General features: G+C 33.6%; 1 protein-coding gene across 1 annotated transcript in view; it reads right to left on the bottom strand.

Annotated features, from left to right (window-relative positions):
• Positions 1-46: 46 nt before the first annotated feature.
• The window catches only part of LOC128211203 (regulator of G-protein signaling loco-like), a 60091-nt gene continuing 43015 nt past the window's right edge, over positions 47-17122 (bottom strand). Inside the window, 8 exon segments of the mRNA XM_052915701.1 lie at positions 47-3507; positions 4253-4424; positions 8372-8631; positions 15693-15789; positions 15994-16191; positions 16371-16556; positions 16876-16946; positions 16949-17041. Coding sequence (XP_052771661.1) covers positions 2525-3507; positions 4253-4424; positions 8372-8631; positions 15693-15789; positions 15994-16191; positions 16371-16556; positions 16876-16946; positions 16949-17041 — 2060 coding nt within the window. The 3' untranslated portion in view covers positions 47-2524.

Raw genomic sequence — 17122 nt, 5'->3', positions numbered from 1 at the left:
GACAGCTAATCTCATTATAAATATAATATAAAAAAAAACATTTTCTGTTCTTTAAACTTTTATAACAATAATAATTAATATTCAGTACCAATTAAATAACGATAGTTTATCTATGTACATGTGTAAAGCATTTATGTGCACAGCTAAAATAATATCACATCATTAATGCACATTTATATTACATACATACAATACACAGTAATTTATTGGCACATTGTCTAAATATATAGGCACATCTTGAAATACGCCAGCAGTTTGTTAAGGAACAACACCAGGGACTATGCTTATGAACTATGCCAGCAGTGTGTTTATAAAAAAAGGCCGGCAGTTTGTTTATGAACAATGCTAGCAATATGTTTATGAACTATGCTAGCAGTGTGTTTATGAAAAAGGCCTGCAGTTTATGAACAATGCTAGCAGTTTGATGATGAACTATGACAACAGTGTGTTTATGAACTATGTCAGCAGTTTGTTTATTAATTATACAAGCAATATGTCTATGAACTATGCCAGCAGTATTTTTTGAACTACATAAGCTTAACTTTGCCAGTGGTTTGTTTATAACATATACCAGCAGTTTGTTTTTAAACTACGTCGAGGTTTGTTTATAAACTATGCCAATGCCAGCAGTATGATTATTGTGATACATACACATGTATTTCATTTTAAAATGGTATTGAGGCTCAAATCAATACATCATACATATTGTTCCAACTTTCAAAGAGATAATCTTATAAAATAATGTTTAGTTTCTCCGGAACTATTTGTTTTATACATTCAGCATTTTAATACGTTTTTTTTTCCTTTTTCATAAGTGTTATTGCATTTAAATCTGTTTATTCTTAACTGCTGTGATGAGATTAATACCCCTGTGCACTATACACAACATCAACATGGCATTAATTGTCCCGAGTTTTAATGTTTATTTGTTTAAATAAGTTATAAGATAATTATTAAAACATTTAATCAACCCTTATCAAACAAAATTTTTCGTGATTGTAAAAGCAACAACATGTAAATGACTAAATAATTGGCACCAGTAGGAAAGATAAAAAACTGACATGTAATTAAACCAAACCAGTTTTCACTAGATCCTGAAAGAGGGAACCTGTTCTGTTATTTTCTCATTAACGCTATGATTACCTATCAATAATGGAACATTCCCTGATTACCAGCTGGAAATTGGTCAAAAATAAAGTGCGTAGTGCATAGTGCAACATGGATGTTAAAATTATCAACAGTTTCGGGTTTTTGGTACAATACTGTTATTTTTTTGTCATCGATATAAATCATATGAAGTCTTACAATGAGGTTCAGGTGTCACTCCAAATTTATCACCTACCAAAAAAACCTTAATTCAGAACTCATATATTCCAGTTTTAGAATTTTCCAAAAAAGTTGCACCTGATAAAAATGTGCCATGGGTACTTACACTGAATATGATGTATACCATTGGTACTAACATTGAATAAGATGCATACGTTAAATGTGCCATGTGGTACAAACAATGTCATTTGCTGTACATGTATGTTGAATGTATAATATATATTTTTATTGAGGATCTAAAAAAAAGAAACTATATATGTGGGGAAATGTTATCAACTTATTTACTCAGTATAAAAATAGACTACAAAATCATTAAAATAGTTAAAATACGTTCTAGCTTCTGTAAAAATAAAAGTACTTATAGTAGTGCATGTCTACATTACCTTTGTTATAAAAGAGAAAGATTGTTTCAAGATATGGACAGAAGATGTCTCACTTAAATGAAGAATCCTTAAAAGTAAAAATATACCGTAGTCGAAAACAAATTCTGCACATGCAGTTGAAAAATTGAATTGTGGCTACCCAAAAAATGAAAAGTAATATAAGAAATACTGGTAGTTTTTCTACTAAAAATGTCTTTTTCAAATAAAATTAAACGTGGATAAATTTCAGACAGCAAATTTTGCAAAGAAGAAACAACCTCCATTAAATCAGTACTGTATAATGTTCTTTAAATGTTTGCGGATTTTGAAGATATTTGGTTCACAATCAGACAGGCTTAAAAGACAATAAAACATAATTTGAGAATTCAGAGCAATACTGCTGTAAAACAATATAAAACAGAATGAGTTTTGTCAGTGTTCAACCTGAGGTCTCATACCAAAAGCGCTAAAAGGCAGTAAAATAGTTTCAAGATTTTTATACTATTTTGTATCAATTTTTTTTTTTTAAACTTTTATGTCCATCTAAGTTGAGGAAAGCTAAAATGCAAATAACTTTTCTTTCCATATGACAGTTTTCCCGAAAATTTATGCACACTCATAATTTTTTTTCTATTGTGTGTTGTTATTTTAACTTATTTACTATTGTTAGGAAAAATTTCTTAAAAGCTATTAATTTGAAAATTTGATTAATTTCATAAATAGCGATATTCTGCATATTAAATCTATGTACTGCCCTCATATTAAAATACCAATTTCCTTTAGCAAATAAATATATCAAGATTGCTGATTAATTTCCCATTTTAAAAAATCAAACATCAAACAAATGTGACTTCATCTGAAGCATGATCTGTTCTGCAGTGTTGTAAAACGCTTCCGTCAGTGTCGACTGCTGACAGACTGCTCTCGTCAGATGACGACGTAATTGGACTATGTAGAAATGTGTGCCGCGAGTGGCGCTGAAATCCTGGTTTTGGAGTTGGATTTATTGGGTTTATATGATAGTTTCTCTCTAGGGAAGAATCACTATTGTTATGTTGCAAATGTGACGAAGACCTGTACGTCGTTTCTAACGAGCCTGCAGAAGCTCCTCTCGTCATCACTTTATTCTTTGGCGACGCAATCTTGTCCCATTTTGCTGGCTCTGTTAACTGAACACTTACTGGCTGAGAATCGGAAATGAACTTATTTCGTTGAGTAACAAAGTTTCTGGACTTTGCAAGGTACTTGTTATAATTATAACTTAGACCTTCATCTTTAAAATCTTTTTCTAAGAAATATGAGTCACCAAAAAAATCCTCAGTCGGAGGGCTTCCTCGAAAGAAACTATCCGCATCGTCATTGTCAGGTATAACCTCGTCTTCAGTAAAACTTTTATTCGAAGATTTTATTGCTGACTTTGGTGTATCTAAAACACCCAATGATTTTCTAACATTAGGACTACCAGTAACAGCACTATCTCGCGTATAGGCGGCAAAGTTTTCATGAATACTTTCAATGTAATCATCGATCTCAGTCATTAAGTCCCGAGATGCTCGTTTATCACTGCTTTCATGGTCCAAATCTTCCGCTTCAGACTTTTTCTCATTTTGACCTTTGGCCTTGGTAATATCTGCTCGCGTGAGATTGTGACTGTGTGTAACACCCGTGTCATGATTGCGTATACCATCTGTGTGTTTCTGAACATTAATAGAAGTGTTGCTAGCAGCGTCAGGAACATTTTCAATATTGTTTTGGTTGGCACCATCTGGTAGGGGAGCTAACCCCACATTTTTCGATCTCTCCTTTGAGGATGAACCACCTGCTAATAAAATAAATATTATTTATCATATGCTTTCTGGTTGATTTATAGAGATGTATCAGTAAAACAAAAAAAAACATTTCACTGTTTCAGACAGTAAAATAACAATTTGATATTTTTCACTGTTGAAAGTCAGCTCTCACTTCCAAATACAAGGTCAGGCACAGGGCTGGGACAAATTTCAACATAGTAAATTCTCATACAATCCTTTCAATACCATAAATGTCAAGTCCTGACAGCAACGCTTATTACAATGACAAATGATTTTAGGTTTCTCTCAGCCTTCAGGAATGCAATAAGAACACCAATGCAGGCCTGTTTTTTTTTCTTTAATCAAACAAGACACATAATGTGACAATTATTTTAGCCAGAGTCTTGAGCTTAGCTATATGTGAGAGTATTGTTTCTTGTAATGTGTGTATCAACTTCCATGTGAATAACTTGACAGTTTCTGCTAGTGGACACGGTTCAAGTATTTGCATGACTTTGACCAACATAGGGCATACCGGTAACTCCACAATCATTTAACCCACAGTTTTGGGCATGGCTATACAAAAGCATATTATATCTGGTAGCATGTGTACAAAATTCCATATGAAAATCTTAAACAGTTTTTGAGCTGTGGCCAAGGTTACAGTTTTTGCACTATGCCAATGACAAGAAGGTCCGGAGACTTATCACCTTGACTTATTTTTTCCAAACGTGAGCTCATACACCCTAAAATTCATATATAACAAAAACAAACCTGTGTTGCTAGCTTGGTTTTGGTGTGAATGTTTCGGGAGGGCAAAGGTGACTTTCTGTTTGTTCCGCAGCTTCCTGCCCGCCACGCCCCTGTTCGTCACTTCCGGTCCGGGGTCGGCGGCGTCGGGGTGGTCGCGGGATGGCGAACACACCGTCAGATCCACTGTCTCCACCTGAAGAAGGAATGAAAACAGTTCAACAAATGAACATGTTAAAAATAAAAAGCTGATCATAAATACTAGGGCAAACTTCTCAAACAATCAAACATATTTTAATGGCTTATCAGTGATACTTGATTTATAAACAAAATTATCTCTGCTAATTTTGAAAAAAATCTCAGAGCAAATTCTGTAGTTAATGTGTACCACACATTATTTCACTGTTTTTCTGATCTTTGTGCATTGATCACTTCTTCAATGTTCAGCGCTTTGGTCAAATATTATGAGCTGTTTCCGAAAAAGCAGTAAATTTATTAAAATATAACACAAAGCTTTTGACTGTGTTTTCAAATGTTTTGAAATTGTGATTTAACCAGAAATTGTGATTTAACCAGTCTAAATGAAAATAATACCCTTTTTTCACATAAGACATATTACAGAAAAGGCTAAACACGTTGTTGCAGCTTTTTCGCCAGTCCTGTAAAGCAATATTGTAATGAATATTTCATAACAAGTATCACTAACATGCACTTTACTTTCTGATGGCGTCACGGGAAGGATAAAAGCCAACAAAAGCGTGGGCTTGCAAGATAACATTGCAAAGCACATAAAACATTTAGAATTCCTTTATGAGAGAAATTTTAATTGGTCGAGTTAAAAAACATTATTCTATAATTCAAAATTCATTTAAAAATAATTCTCAGAAATTGAATACTTTAAGTTTCCCTTATCCAAAAATTATGTTTTATATTGAGAACTTGAAGGTTTAAAAGAAACATGAATATAAGGTAATGACGTGTTACAACGAGCAGATCGTTCAGAACTTTGTTAAAGTTAACAACGTGATTAAAGAAATCGTTGTTAACTTTTAAACATAAATTATTTAAAAAATGTGCTCATATATTTTAATAAATCAAGTACAGCTTATATTACAAGTGCATCCATTAATCTTCAAGATCAGTAACTTTAACATTGTTCTGAACAATCGGCCCAATTATAATATGAACAATTAACAATATAAAGATATTGAAATTAACAATATGTAAGTGTCATACAGTATAGAGTGAATTACGAGATTGAATAGTACTTCATAAGTGTGTATTAAAACTTGATCACTATCGAAAAGACACAAGTGTTATTTACTTATAACGAGGTCATTAAGACCAAAGTGAACCAGGAATTGACATAAGACAGCCACCTAAAGATGGACAGATAACAAAAACGTCACACATAGCCAGGAAGCCAGAAAAATAGGTTAGCCAAAGAAAGAAATTTAATTTTTGAAAATAAATTCAGACAAGTGTGCAGCAGATCTAACATTAATGCTTGTCTGCTCTTGTTTGTAGTTTTTTCTGTCAAACAAGGGATGTTACTCCAATTATTAAAGCTTGAGTTATGCCCCTTGCTTACATTTGCAAATTGTCTCCAACCAAACTCCGCGCAGTGTTACTTCCCTTGCAGTACAGTAATCACTGCCTTCACAAATATCACGTGATGACAGAAACGGCACGTGATTGCAATTTACAAAATGGACGGAACACCTTTAAAAGAAATTCCAGCAACATGTTTCATTTGTTTAGAAAATAAACGATTTTATTCCATAAAAGGAAAAAATGCAAAACGTTCGATACATGTCTGAATAGCTAACAACACATCCATGTTGATATTGTAATTTGTAAATCCTACTTTCAATTTGAAAAAAGACCGAACATTTCCGAATGTTTTTTTTAATTGTTATTTTTTTATAAAACATATTATGCCTATCAACTGGCGTAAAGTAATTATTTAAGAAAGGATATAAGAATAAATATATATGATTAAAAAAAATGCCATTAAAAGTTTTCATCCAATTTTGGATGAAAATCTTGTGGTGGCAGTGATTACTGTACTGCAAGGGAAGTAACACTGCGCGGAGTTTGGTCTCCAACAACATGTGTACCAACTATCATTGGAATATTTTAAAGCTGCACTCTCACAGATATACCATTTTTACAACTTTTTTATTTTTTGTCTTGGAAAGAGCATTTTTTTGAGTAAATATCTGCAAACCAATGAAATAAGATTGCTGACAAAAAAATCAGATCGTAGGTTTTCATATTTACATTGGAAAATTAATGTTGTATGGCTTAAACCGTTACTAACGGTTTAATAAAAATGCATAAAACATCAATTTTTGAACTAACTATAAAAATCTGTGATATAATTTTTTGTCAGCAGCCAGTAAAACTGGTTTCCATGGATTTTCTAAAAAATTGGCTCCAAGACAAAAAATAAAAAAAGTTGTCAAAACGATCAATCTGTGAGAGTGCAGCTTTAAATGGTTTTTGAGTCATGGCCAAGTTTTATGGTTTTGCACAACACCGCCGCCTACGACACTGATATCAAGGTTATATGACGATACATCCGCTCTTTTTCTTTGAAAATTAGATGAGCTAATAATAGAAATATTACGCATAGCCAAGAAGCAAAAAACGAAAAGATAAAAAAATATAAGATCTAACAAAAATCAAAGCAAAGAGTATGTGAGCTGATCGATAAAAAAATCGATTTTAAGATTAAGTTAGCGAAACTAGTTGATAGTATTTTGTTACAAAACATTTTCTTTTGATATCAAAACAAATTGTTGTTCCCATTTTGAGGACTAGATTTATTAATTCGAAGATAAGATTGAAATCTTTTAATTGTAACAATTATGAAAGACCCACTACACGGACACTAGAATTAGGACACTAGAATTACGCATTTAATTAATAGCTCACATCACAAATGACATAGTTAATCAAGTACTTATATATTTACAAACAGGATTTATGTTTAATATATATCAGACAGTTATGTTAATACTCGACTTTTGTAATGTTCAAATACATGAGTCTGCAAACTGTCTGACTTCTTAGCATCAAATTTGAACAAGCCCTGCTTCATAAAATCCAGAATATGAGCAAGCCCAATAAGCATTTCACCAGAGCAAGGCTTGCGGGTTGGGCTTATTTTGACCACTGAGCCCGATACAGACTGGTTACACTGCAAAAACTATGAATACCAAAAATATCAATTCTAAGCTTCTACATTAGCAACTTTATAATGGCAGATTCAATTTTTTAACTCTGATTAGGCTAACAAAAGTACCTTATGAGGATGTCAATGCTTTTCTGATTTTCTCAGTCAATCAAGGGGTATAACTCAACATATATTGTAGCTTGAGTTATGGGACTTACTACACATGTGCATTCCATCATTGTAAACACGAGTACCACCTTTTTAATGTCAATATCTTTTACGCTTTTTAAAGTCATCCCTCATTCAGTCATCAGCGACAAGGCAAAAGGCTTAGCACTGTAGCTTAAATTGATTTTTTTTTTAATTTAAAAAGGGGGTAAGGGGGTCGTGTAGTTCCTGACCAGAATAAAAGCAAATGAGCTGAAAAAACAACACAATAATTGAAAGCGTCCAAGCAAAACGAAAAGCTCATTGTTTTGTGTAAGTACATATAAAAAAGTCTTAAAGCAAGAACAAAAGTGGTTTTATCATCTTCTTTATTACTAGCCATTAACAGATAAAACAGGATTAATTTACATGATTTTCAGGAGACCCAATGTACCAGAATGATAAGAAACTAGGACAAGACATTTAGTTTATACTAACTGATTTGATTTTGTTTATTAAGTAGGGGCTATTAGCTGAAATTTATCCCTCTAGACTGGTTCCTGGGTTAACACCAGTTAAAGTGTCCTTTCTCAGGGGCCAACAGAGTGGGGATGACCTCCTGGGCCTTCCAAAGCCAAAGAAATTTACCAACACCCACTAGAAAGACAGCCCTGCAGACGAAGTTCTTGCTTTAAGATGTAGCTGTATAGAAGCGTTTAGAATGTTGTTAGACAATATGAAGGTGCGTGGTCTATAAGAGTTTCTAAAAACTAAATACAGCGTCACTCGATTGTATACCTCCGACTTGAACCTACCTTAGGAGACTTAACAACCGGATCTAAAATTCCAAGTTCGTCAAAATTATGGTCTAATAACGAATCACTCTTATCCAGCATAAGACTGCCGAATATTTCGTTAGTTAGATCTTGAAGGGAGGAGCTAGTATCGTTGTTAATAGATTTGTTGTTGTTGTTGTTAGTCGGGTTACCAAGGAAACCAAACTTGCTAGTAAACTTATTAGGTAAGGGAGGACGTTTTGGAGTTAATCTCTTCGCTTGGTCTCCAGTCAGCTTAACTGTTAGAAAAAAACGAGGAAAAACACAGGGTTACAATGTAGTAAACATGTTATTATGAGAAACGGTTACACTGTAGAAAAACATGTTATGAGAAATAGAGATTAATAATTAAGAGAGAAAATGACAAAATGCTATAATGATTTGTGTAGTTTCCCCTGATGGATGTCAATATGATGTGATTACAATCATGAATTCATGTTAGATAATTACTGGAATGACAGGAAAAAAATGGAAATGGCAGTAAAATCGGGGCGTTTATTACAGAACGGAAAATATCGTGTGGTATCATCAGAAATTGTAAATGGATAGAAATCATGCCATGACAGTCAAAAATTAATGGAGACTGTTGTTTGGAGTGCAATCGTTATCAGGAAAGAATTAGAGGGCAGAGAAAGATACCATATAAAAATCACATTTCAGTCTCGACATGGTCATTTTGTCATTGTTTACTTATAATATGAAATACAATTACTCTAATATATTGGACCGAAAGTACCCATCATTGGATTAGTCCAAAATATCAAAATTATGTAAACATTGCATTAAATTTCTAAAATGACCGACCGACCCTATTTTTTCCCCGCAGACCCAAGACTTTTTTAAGACGTAGTCAGGATTTGTTCCATTATTTCCCTAAAAAAAACTCAAAAGAGTGAACTGGTTAATAACAGCTCTCAACATTTTTAGGTTTTTACATTAATTTAGCTACTTATTTTTAATTTTTTACAGTCAAAAGGGGCATAACTCAACAATTATACCGGTAAAAGCCTGAGTTATTTGCCTTGCTTAAACATGTGTGTATTATCAACCAAGATTTATTTAAATATCTTGAACAGATTTTGAATTATAGCCATAGGTTGAAGATTTTACACAACAATGACAAGAACAACACCACCAAGGCCATGACAAAACCTCAACTTTTTTCTTTGAAAAACACCCGAGCTGAAAAGGATAAATTAAATACCAGGCAAATAAAAAAGTCTGTCATTTACATTATAACCTCTTATCTACAGCTCATTTGAAGGCATTATATAGGCTTGCAGAGGTTAACAAGTATTTATGAGTATCATTCTATGGCTTCTTGTGATCAAAAACTTCGGAAAAGTCTTGGCTTGTTCCTGGGAAATATCAGTATTTCACGATGTTTGCAATGTTGAATAAGGCAATTTAGTGAAGCTGGGATGGATCGTAAACGATAAACTCTAGTAATTAAGGGGATTGTCAACAGGAAATCATGATCGGCTTTATGGCACTTTAGTCTATAAACCTACAGTCAATTACGTTATTGCACATATTAAAGCTGATCAAGCAAAAATTAATGTCAATTTCGATCTATAACATAAGAAATAAAAAATATCAACGTGACTAATGGTTTGCTGCTTAATCAAATGCCGTCATAAAACAACGCATGTTTGATGTTGCCCTCACTTTCTTTATTTATCTCTTTTATTTACTCATGAAGGCGAAAAGGTGAAACTCTTAGGAATAAAAGTAAAAGAATAAAACAGATCTATTTAAAAGGAAGCAACAGCTACAACTTGAAGTACAAGTTCATAGATGCCAATAGTTGTAGCCCGGAATTATAGCCATTCTGGTTTTTCCGACCTTATCCTCCGGTACAAACAAAATTAATCCGTTGTAATATACACATGTTACTTAGGAAACAATAGAGTCACTGGACTGTTACATGAATTTCAATAGCTTGAAATTCACCTTTTATTTGTACCGGCATGGGAAAACCCAGTTATGTTAATTCTGGGCTATATGTATTAGTACTAAGTATATCATGCACTCTATTTCGATTATTTGCGTATATGACTCTCGAGTTAATGGGCTGTGATGTCATACTCAATGATTTAACTATAAATTTGTTTAATTTGTGTAATACATATCCTAATAATACATAGTTTTTTCTTGAAACTCAGTAAGTAAATCACAAATTATGATAGCACAGCTTAATAAATTAATCGATTCAACTACATAGGCTAAAGAACAAAACAAGGAGTGCACAAATACTTGGCTCTGATTGGTTGTTTTGAAAAGAAGTGGAACATTAAAAAAAAATCTTGATCTTTCTAAACACAGCTCTGATTACGGTACAAGAAAATTCACTCTGCGTTAGGAAAGACTGTTGTTATTTTAAAACCAATTTTCATGGACACTTGACTTCAACATTATTTACAAACTTCAGTCACACAAGTAAGGACACAAATTTAAGACAATAACGTCAATGTGTAGCGTGCAAAAACCATATCAGACTGACTTTAAATGTGCATACATGCACGTTTCTCCTGTTAATGAGAGAGACTTTTGAAATAGCGTTCACCTTTCTGGAAAAAAAATAGCACATCATTACATCATTACTCAGAAAAACTAACACATGATACAATTAAAATGGCTGCCCTGTTACTTACAGGTGAAACAGGCAATTAATTTGCTTTTAGGAAAATGTTTTTGAACTGGATACGTAAGATAACAGATTTATCTTTCCAGTTAAGGTGTTTTAGATGAAAAATATGCTGTATTCTAAAGTCACCTACATAAGGCCAGAATTTGGACTCAAATGTTTAAAATTATATAATTTATAACAATTGTTAAGAAAATTATGAAAACTTATACTAAGTCACTCTCGTTGGCACTATATTGCCTGAGAGTGTGGTCTTGTGTTGTGGGGAAAACCCCGAGAAAACCCACTCGTCCGGGTTGGTGAAAAACTCAAACATTCAGACTCAAATGTGTTGGGTTCCAAGGAGCATCAGTTTAAACTTGAATCTATGAGCTAAGCAGTGGCAGATCCAGGAATTGGCGTAAGAGGGGGTGTTACCTAGGGTCAAAAGCTTTTGACATTCGCCACTCCCTCAGAACCGAAGTTCAAATGGTTAAAAATATTGGGTTTTTTTTTTTTTTTTTTTTTTTTTTGGGGGGGGGGTACTCCCTGGAGAAAACAATTTCAAGTGGTAAATGAAGCATTTTTAGCTATTTCATTACTATTTCTCTGAGACATAAACAAGTAAGAAAGTAAGTCAATTTAGATGATTTAGGAGGGGGGATCATTCCTAGGATTCCCGATGAGAAAGTCTTATGAATTTCTTCAAAGTAAATGTTGATATTAATTAAGTTAATGAACAATATGTCATGATAATGTCTAAATGTCAAAGCAATATTCTCTAAGACATCTAAATTCTAAAAAAAATCATTTGGACTTGCATAAGCCGAGTTATTGACGGTTTTACACTTTAATGTAATTGTGCTAATTGACTTCACTGTCAATTTTTCTTTTCGATTTAACAGGAGTGAACAGGTTTCTGTATAAACAATATAACAATATTCCCTATTTGGCATGTAATGAAAATAAAGTGCATTGGAATTAGTTATTTGTTAAAGCATTTGATGCGGGAGATGAATACTCCCCTCCCCGTAATTTTTAATTAATTGGAATTTAACCAGCATGATGCATACGATTTAAAACTTGATGTCTGTATCTGAAATGCCAACGATATTGACCCCTGCCACTGTTACAATAATGGAACAGTTCTGAGAAAAGTTGGTCTTTGGAATAACATGTGATTGGGCTTAAAAAAAAAAAAAAATGTCCGTTTCGGGTAACCCAACCCTACCTATAAAAATGTGCCGACCCTAACTATTTTTTTCCGTTTCTGAGCAAAAAAAATATTCGTTAGTGAATAGAGAGTTACAAAGGGCGGATAAATGCAGATTTTAATCAGAATTATTGTTTATATGATAAAACAAAGTAATGTAAGAAAGACTGCCATGTGCAAGAAAACACTCTAAACTTACAACAGATTTTGAAAAAAAAAAAAAAAAAAAAAAAATCCCTACCTACCCTACCTAGATATTCTGGGAAGGTTGCCGGAAACAATTTTTTTTTTTTGGCCTTGTAAAAAAGTAATGGGTATGCATGACAGTGACGTCAACCATGTCAACAACAAGAATCTGAGCACTGACCCCGTTGGTATTTTGTAACCACACGCCACGCAGTCTTTTCAAGTTGAACAATGAAATGCAGGGAATTTTGACCAATGAACCTTTAGAATACAACTTGCATTTTCAGCCAAAGAGATTGCAGATAGGCAACCATTAAGTAGTAGACTTGATCATTAAGAATCAACGTTCAACACACTCCCTGCGTCAGATTTTGCATCGACAATGTATCAGCCAATAAGGTTGCATCCTTAGTCAGTTAGAGGAAATGACAGTTGTGGCAAGTTATTTTACCCCCCCCCCCCCCCCCAATGCAATGGCAAAGTTACAACCCGGACAAGCCAAAATACAAGGACGTTTGACCAATGACTCTTTGGTGTGACACTAGTTTAAATCAAGTTCTTCCAAAGTTGATTGGACAAAAGTTGTAAGCTTCTAGAATCATTCTAGAGTCCATTTCCTTGGTAGGAACATTGAGTACTGGTGTCAATTCTCAAGGGCAATGAGAGATACCCCTTAGTGGTTAAAAAACCCAAAACATATTGAGTAAGAGACGGGTACCTTTACCACTAGACCACTCTCACACTCTTACTGTCAGTGACCTTGACCTTTAACAGCCATTGGACCTGCACGCAACATGCTGACTTCTTGTGGTGAACATTTGTGCTAAGGCCAAGTTTCCAGTCTGGGAATCCGCTGACGGGAAGCTAGGCATAGTTGTTACAATTGGGGTTCCATGTATTATGTACGTGCATCTATCCATGCATTCATCTGTCAGTTATGCAATGCGTATGCCGAGCTCCCCATAAGCGGATAGACAATTAAACTTAAAGCTTTTCTATGTCCAGAATAAGCAAGAAATTTTGTACCATTTATATATGTTTATTGTACAACAATTCATTTTTAGCAAGATTTCAACTTTGGCAGTAATATTTCATCGCTTTTAAACATTAGAATCCGCCGACTAAATCCATTAGCAGAGACATGAACATAAACACTAAGTCCTTTTCTGTGCTTTAAATTCACAAAATCCAAAGGGAGACATTTCATTAAGTGCTTAAAACCATTTAATGAAATGTTATCTTAAATTTGAAACTAATTAAAAATTGAATCGCTCTAAAGCTGTAATAATCGTCGCAGAATTATTTCCGTAGTGGGGCCAAATTGTTCACTGAAGTCACTTGTCACTCATACCTTAGTGCATAAACAATTGTAAAAGTGCAGTTTTGTTCTGAAGCCAGTTTAATGGGTTTTCTCGTTTTATTCACTGGTGAAAACTCTGTTCACGTAAATAAACGAAACATTTGTCCAGAAAATGGATCAGCAATTAAGACAACAGTAAAAAGCATTAGTGACAATGTTCCCGATTCTTAAACTCTGGGGAAACCTAAGAAAATATACATGTATGGCCTTAATAGGGACAGGGTCGTAAAGATGGATTATACGATGTCACGAACAGGCATAAAATAACAAAATCATTTGTAATTTGCTAAAAATAAACATAAATTCGATATAACTTCTGAAGATGACTCGCGATATATATTATAACATAGAACGTTGTTCAAGCTGTAGAATCATTTTCGATCATGACTTTTGAAACAGAAAGTCTTTAACAAAGTGATTATCTTATTTAAACAGTATTTTTTTCTAGAAAGAGACGGAAGAAAGTTTTTTCCTTTTTTTTTTTAATTATTTTGTTAAAGCTGCACCCTCACAGATTGACCGTTTTGACGTTTTTTATTCTTTTTGCCTGAATGTCTGGAAACCAGTGGCACATTTTGATATTTTATAGCTAAAAGCGTAAATAACGCTTTATGAAAAATCAAAGTTTCAGCATTTTCCCAAACAATTGAGATCTGTTCTATTGTGAGTTATCTTACATGACTGCCTGAATTGAAGGCATTGCTACCCAAATCGGCTGATTCGGAGACAAGAATTAAAAAAATTGTCAAAACTGTCCATCTGATAGTGCAGCTTTAAAAGGTCACACAACACTAGTTTTAACGACAAAGAAATCAAATATATGCCATCATCGCTGATAACATCAATGACCGTAGCATATATTATTTCTCAGTTAAGATCTAAGAACTAACACGAAATGAAAAGAATGCACTACATGTTTCCACATCGGTATGTCCAGAGAATTTAGTCCTAAGGTGTATAACCTGATTCAATTTCAAAGCAAAATTATGACAAAAGAAAACACATATACAGAATTCTTTTTATTCTTTCAATCAGCACATTTTATAATATAACATAGCTTTGAAACACATCAGAAAAGAAATAAAGAGTATATACAACAGTAAGTCAAAGAATCCAACCGTAAGAATCGATCAATAGATAAAGAAAAAGAGGCTAGGTTTATGTAGTGGTGAATTAATACATGAATCACTAAGATTTAAGGCCTATTATTCATGCAGGTTAGTTAGTTGAATCTGATTATATGATATGATATGATTGTTATATGATGTTTCTACTGATTCAAACATGAATAAATACCCTAGCTATAAATTTTTGCTAAATAGATTATAAATTCTAACATTTGAAATAAACTCGTTCAGTCTTGCACAATGCCAAGATTTAAGTTAACATGAAAAAACAATGAAATTTGTTCATTAGCTAAAAGCTGGGGTGTTATTCTTTATGAATTTATAGCTAGGGTAATATTCTTCAAGACAATGTGTTAGAACTAGCCAGAACATTACACATAACATGATGATACATAATATAATATAAATACATAGCTGCCAACCATTATATATTGCACATAGCAGAGATCATTTTATAATTGAAAGGGAGAGCATTCATGTTATTTAAATCTTGTACAGAAAGAGTAGATTTAACTCCCTTTTCACCTTTATCACATAGTACAAAGAATTTTCTTTTTTCCAACTAATATCCATTCGTAACAAAATGTCTAAATAAAGATTAGGAAAATCTTTACACAAAAGAAACAAAAAACAAATAGCACCATTGAAAACAAAAACTAAAGAATTTGTCTTTGGCCAATGAACATTGCTGGCCCCTTTTTCTTGCCCCTAATCAAGGCTAGTTTCCCTGAGACCACAAGACCCCGTTTAGGCCCCCTACAACACCGCTAACTGGGTGAAATACGTACCGGGGGTTTCCGTAGGGGGTTGCAGGAGAACAATTACACGCTGGCTGTCAATTGACGAGACAATATCATCGAGGCATAGAGACTCAGACTGGCCACACTGAAAAACAAAAATATAACATTAACTTATTATCCTTGTTTTTTCCACAAAAATTTGAAGTCTCCAATTATTTTAGATATGCTCAGCAAAAAAACACTTTTTTGTTTCATGAATTTTCATAGCGAGCTTAGTTTGGTCCTGTTATAAAAGACTTTAGAAATTGGTTGATGAAATCGATATGAAAATAAAACTCCCTACACTTACCAAATGAACGTCAATCGTTTCCATTCTGAAACCGTATTTGTTAAGAATTGGTTTGAACACATCACGAATAAGTCGGTTTGGTTTCGCCTTGACGCCGATACATTTCTTGTTTGGTAGATCCATTCGAAACAGCACTCGACGTTCAATAGTAACCTCCTTTGAACCGAGTGTTGAAATATCCTCATTCAAGTTCAGGGGCTGTAAAGGACAATGTAAAATTGTAACTACTAGATGTTAAAAATAAATAAGGGATTAATGAAATGCTTTTGTGAAAGATATATTTACTTATTTGAATCAAAAGATTTGACTTTAAACAGTTTACTCCAATAAGAATCTTAAGTTTTAATCTTAACGTATAAAGCAATAATGTGTTATACCTTATCAGATCCAAGCAGGAACACATCAACGCTCGCAATTGACAGACTTCTTTTCTCGCACAGTTTCCCAAGAATGTGGTGGATAGACTGCCCATGACGCGTGCCGACAACAGTGGTAGAGCCGTCTGGCATGATCACGCGACAAAAACGAGGCTGCTCAGCTTCTTCATCTATCGTTGCAGGAACCTGTGAAATAGAACAAGATAAGATAATGTTTATTTTGAATCGGCAAAACTGTATCAATACAACATAGGCTTGTGTGAGCTTTTGAACTGATAATTTGCAAGCTGTTTTGTTTTTTGTAGTCTGCATATGATTGACTATTAACATGGTTTCTAAAGCAATTCCACTCATTTAACATGCAAGAAAAAGTTCAAGTTTCAGTGAAGTAATAAAAATTTTACTCGGGGGAAATCTGTGACTGACCCCATTTTCACAAAACCATATCTATGGCTGAGTTACACAAATATTTCCTTAACAGATGTGCCAAAAACATTTAACTTACAGCAATCTGAGCCAAATCTCGTTTTGAAGCCACAGTATCAATAGTGGTGGGGGCGTTACACTTCAAGGGAGATCATTCATGTTGTTATCTTTGTTGTCTTTGCTGGGTTTCAGGTTCTTGGCATCGTTTTCATTTTTCTCATTCTTGTTTCCCTGCTTTTTGGATTCTGAAAATTGTAAAGAAAATACTTAATGAAGAGAAAATAGAGTATAAATAGAGATACTAAAGAGAGACTATGAGAAAGTAC

The sequence above is a fragment of the Mya arenaria genome, chromosome 12, assembly GCF_026914265.1.
Source record: "Mya arenaria isolate MELC-2E11 chromosome 12, ASM2691426v1".
Classification (NCBI taxonomy): domain Eukaryota; kingdom Metazoa; phylum Mollusca; class Bivalvia; order Myida; family Myidae; genus Mya; species Mya arenaria.
Note: the sequence above shows the minus strand (reverse complement) of the source record. Positions and strands in the feature narration are given on the sequence as shown.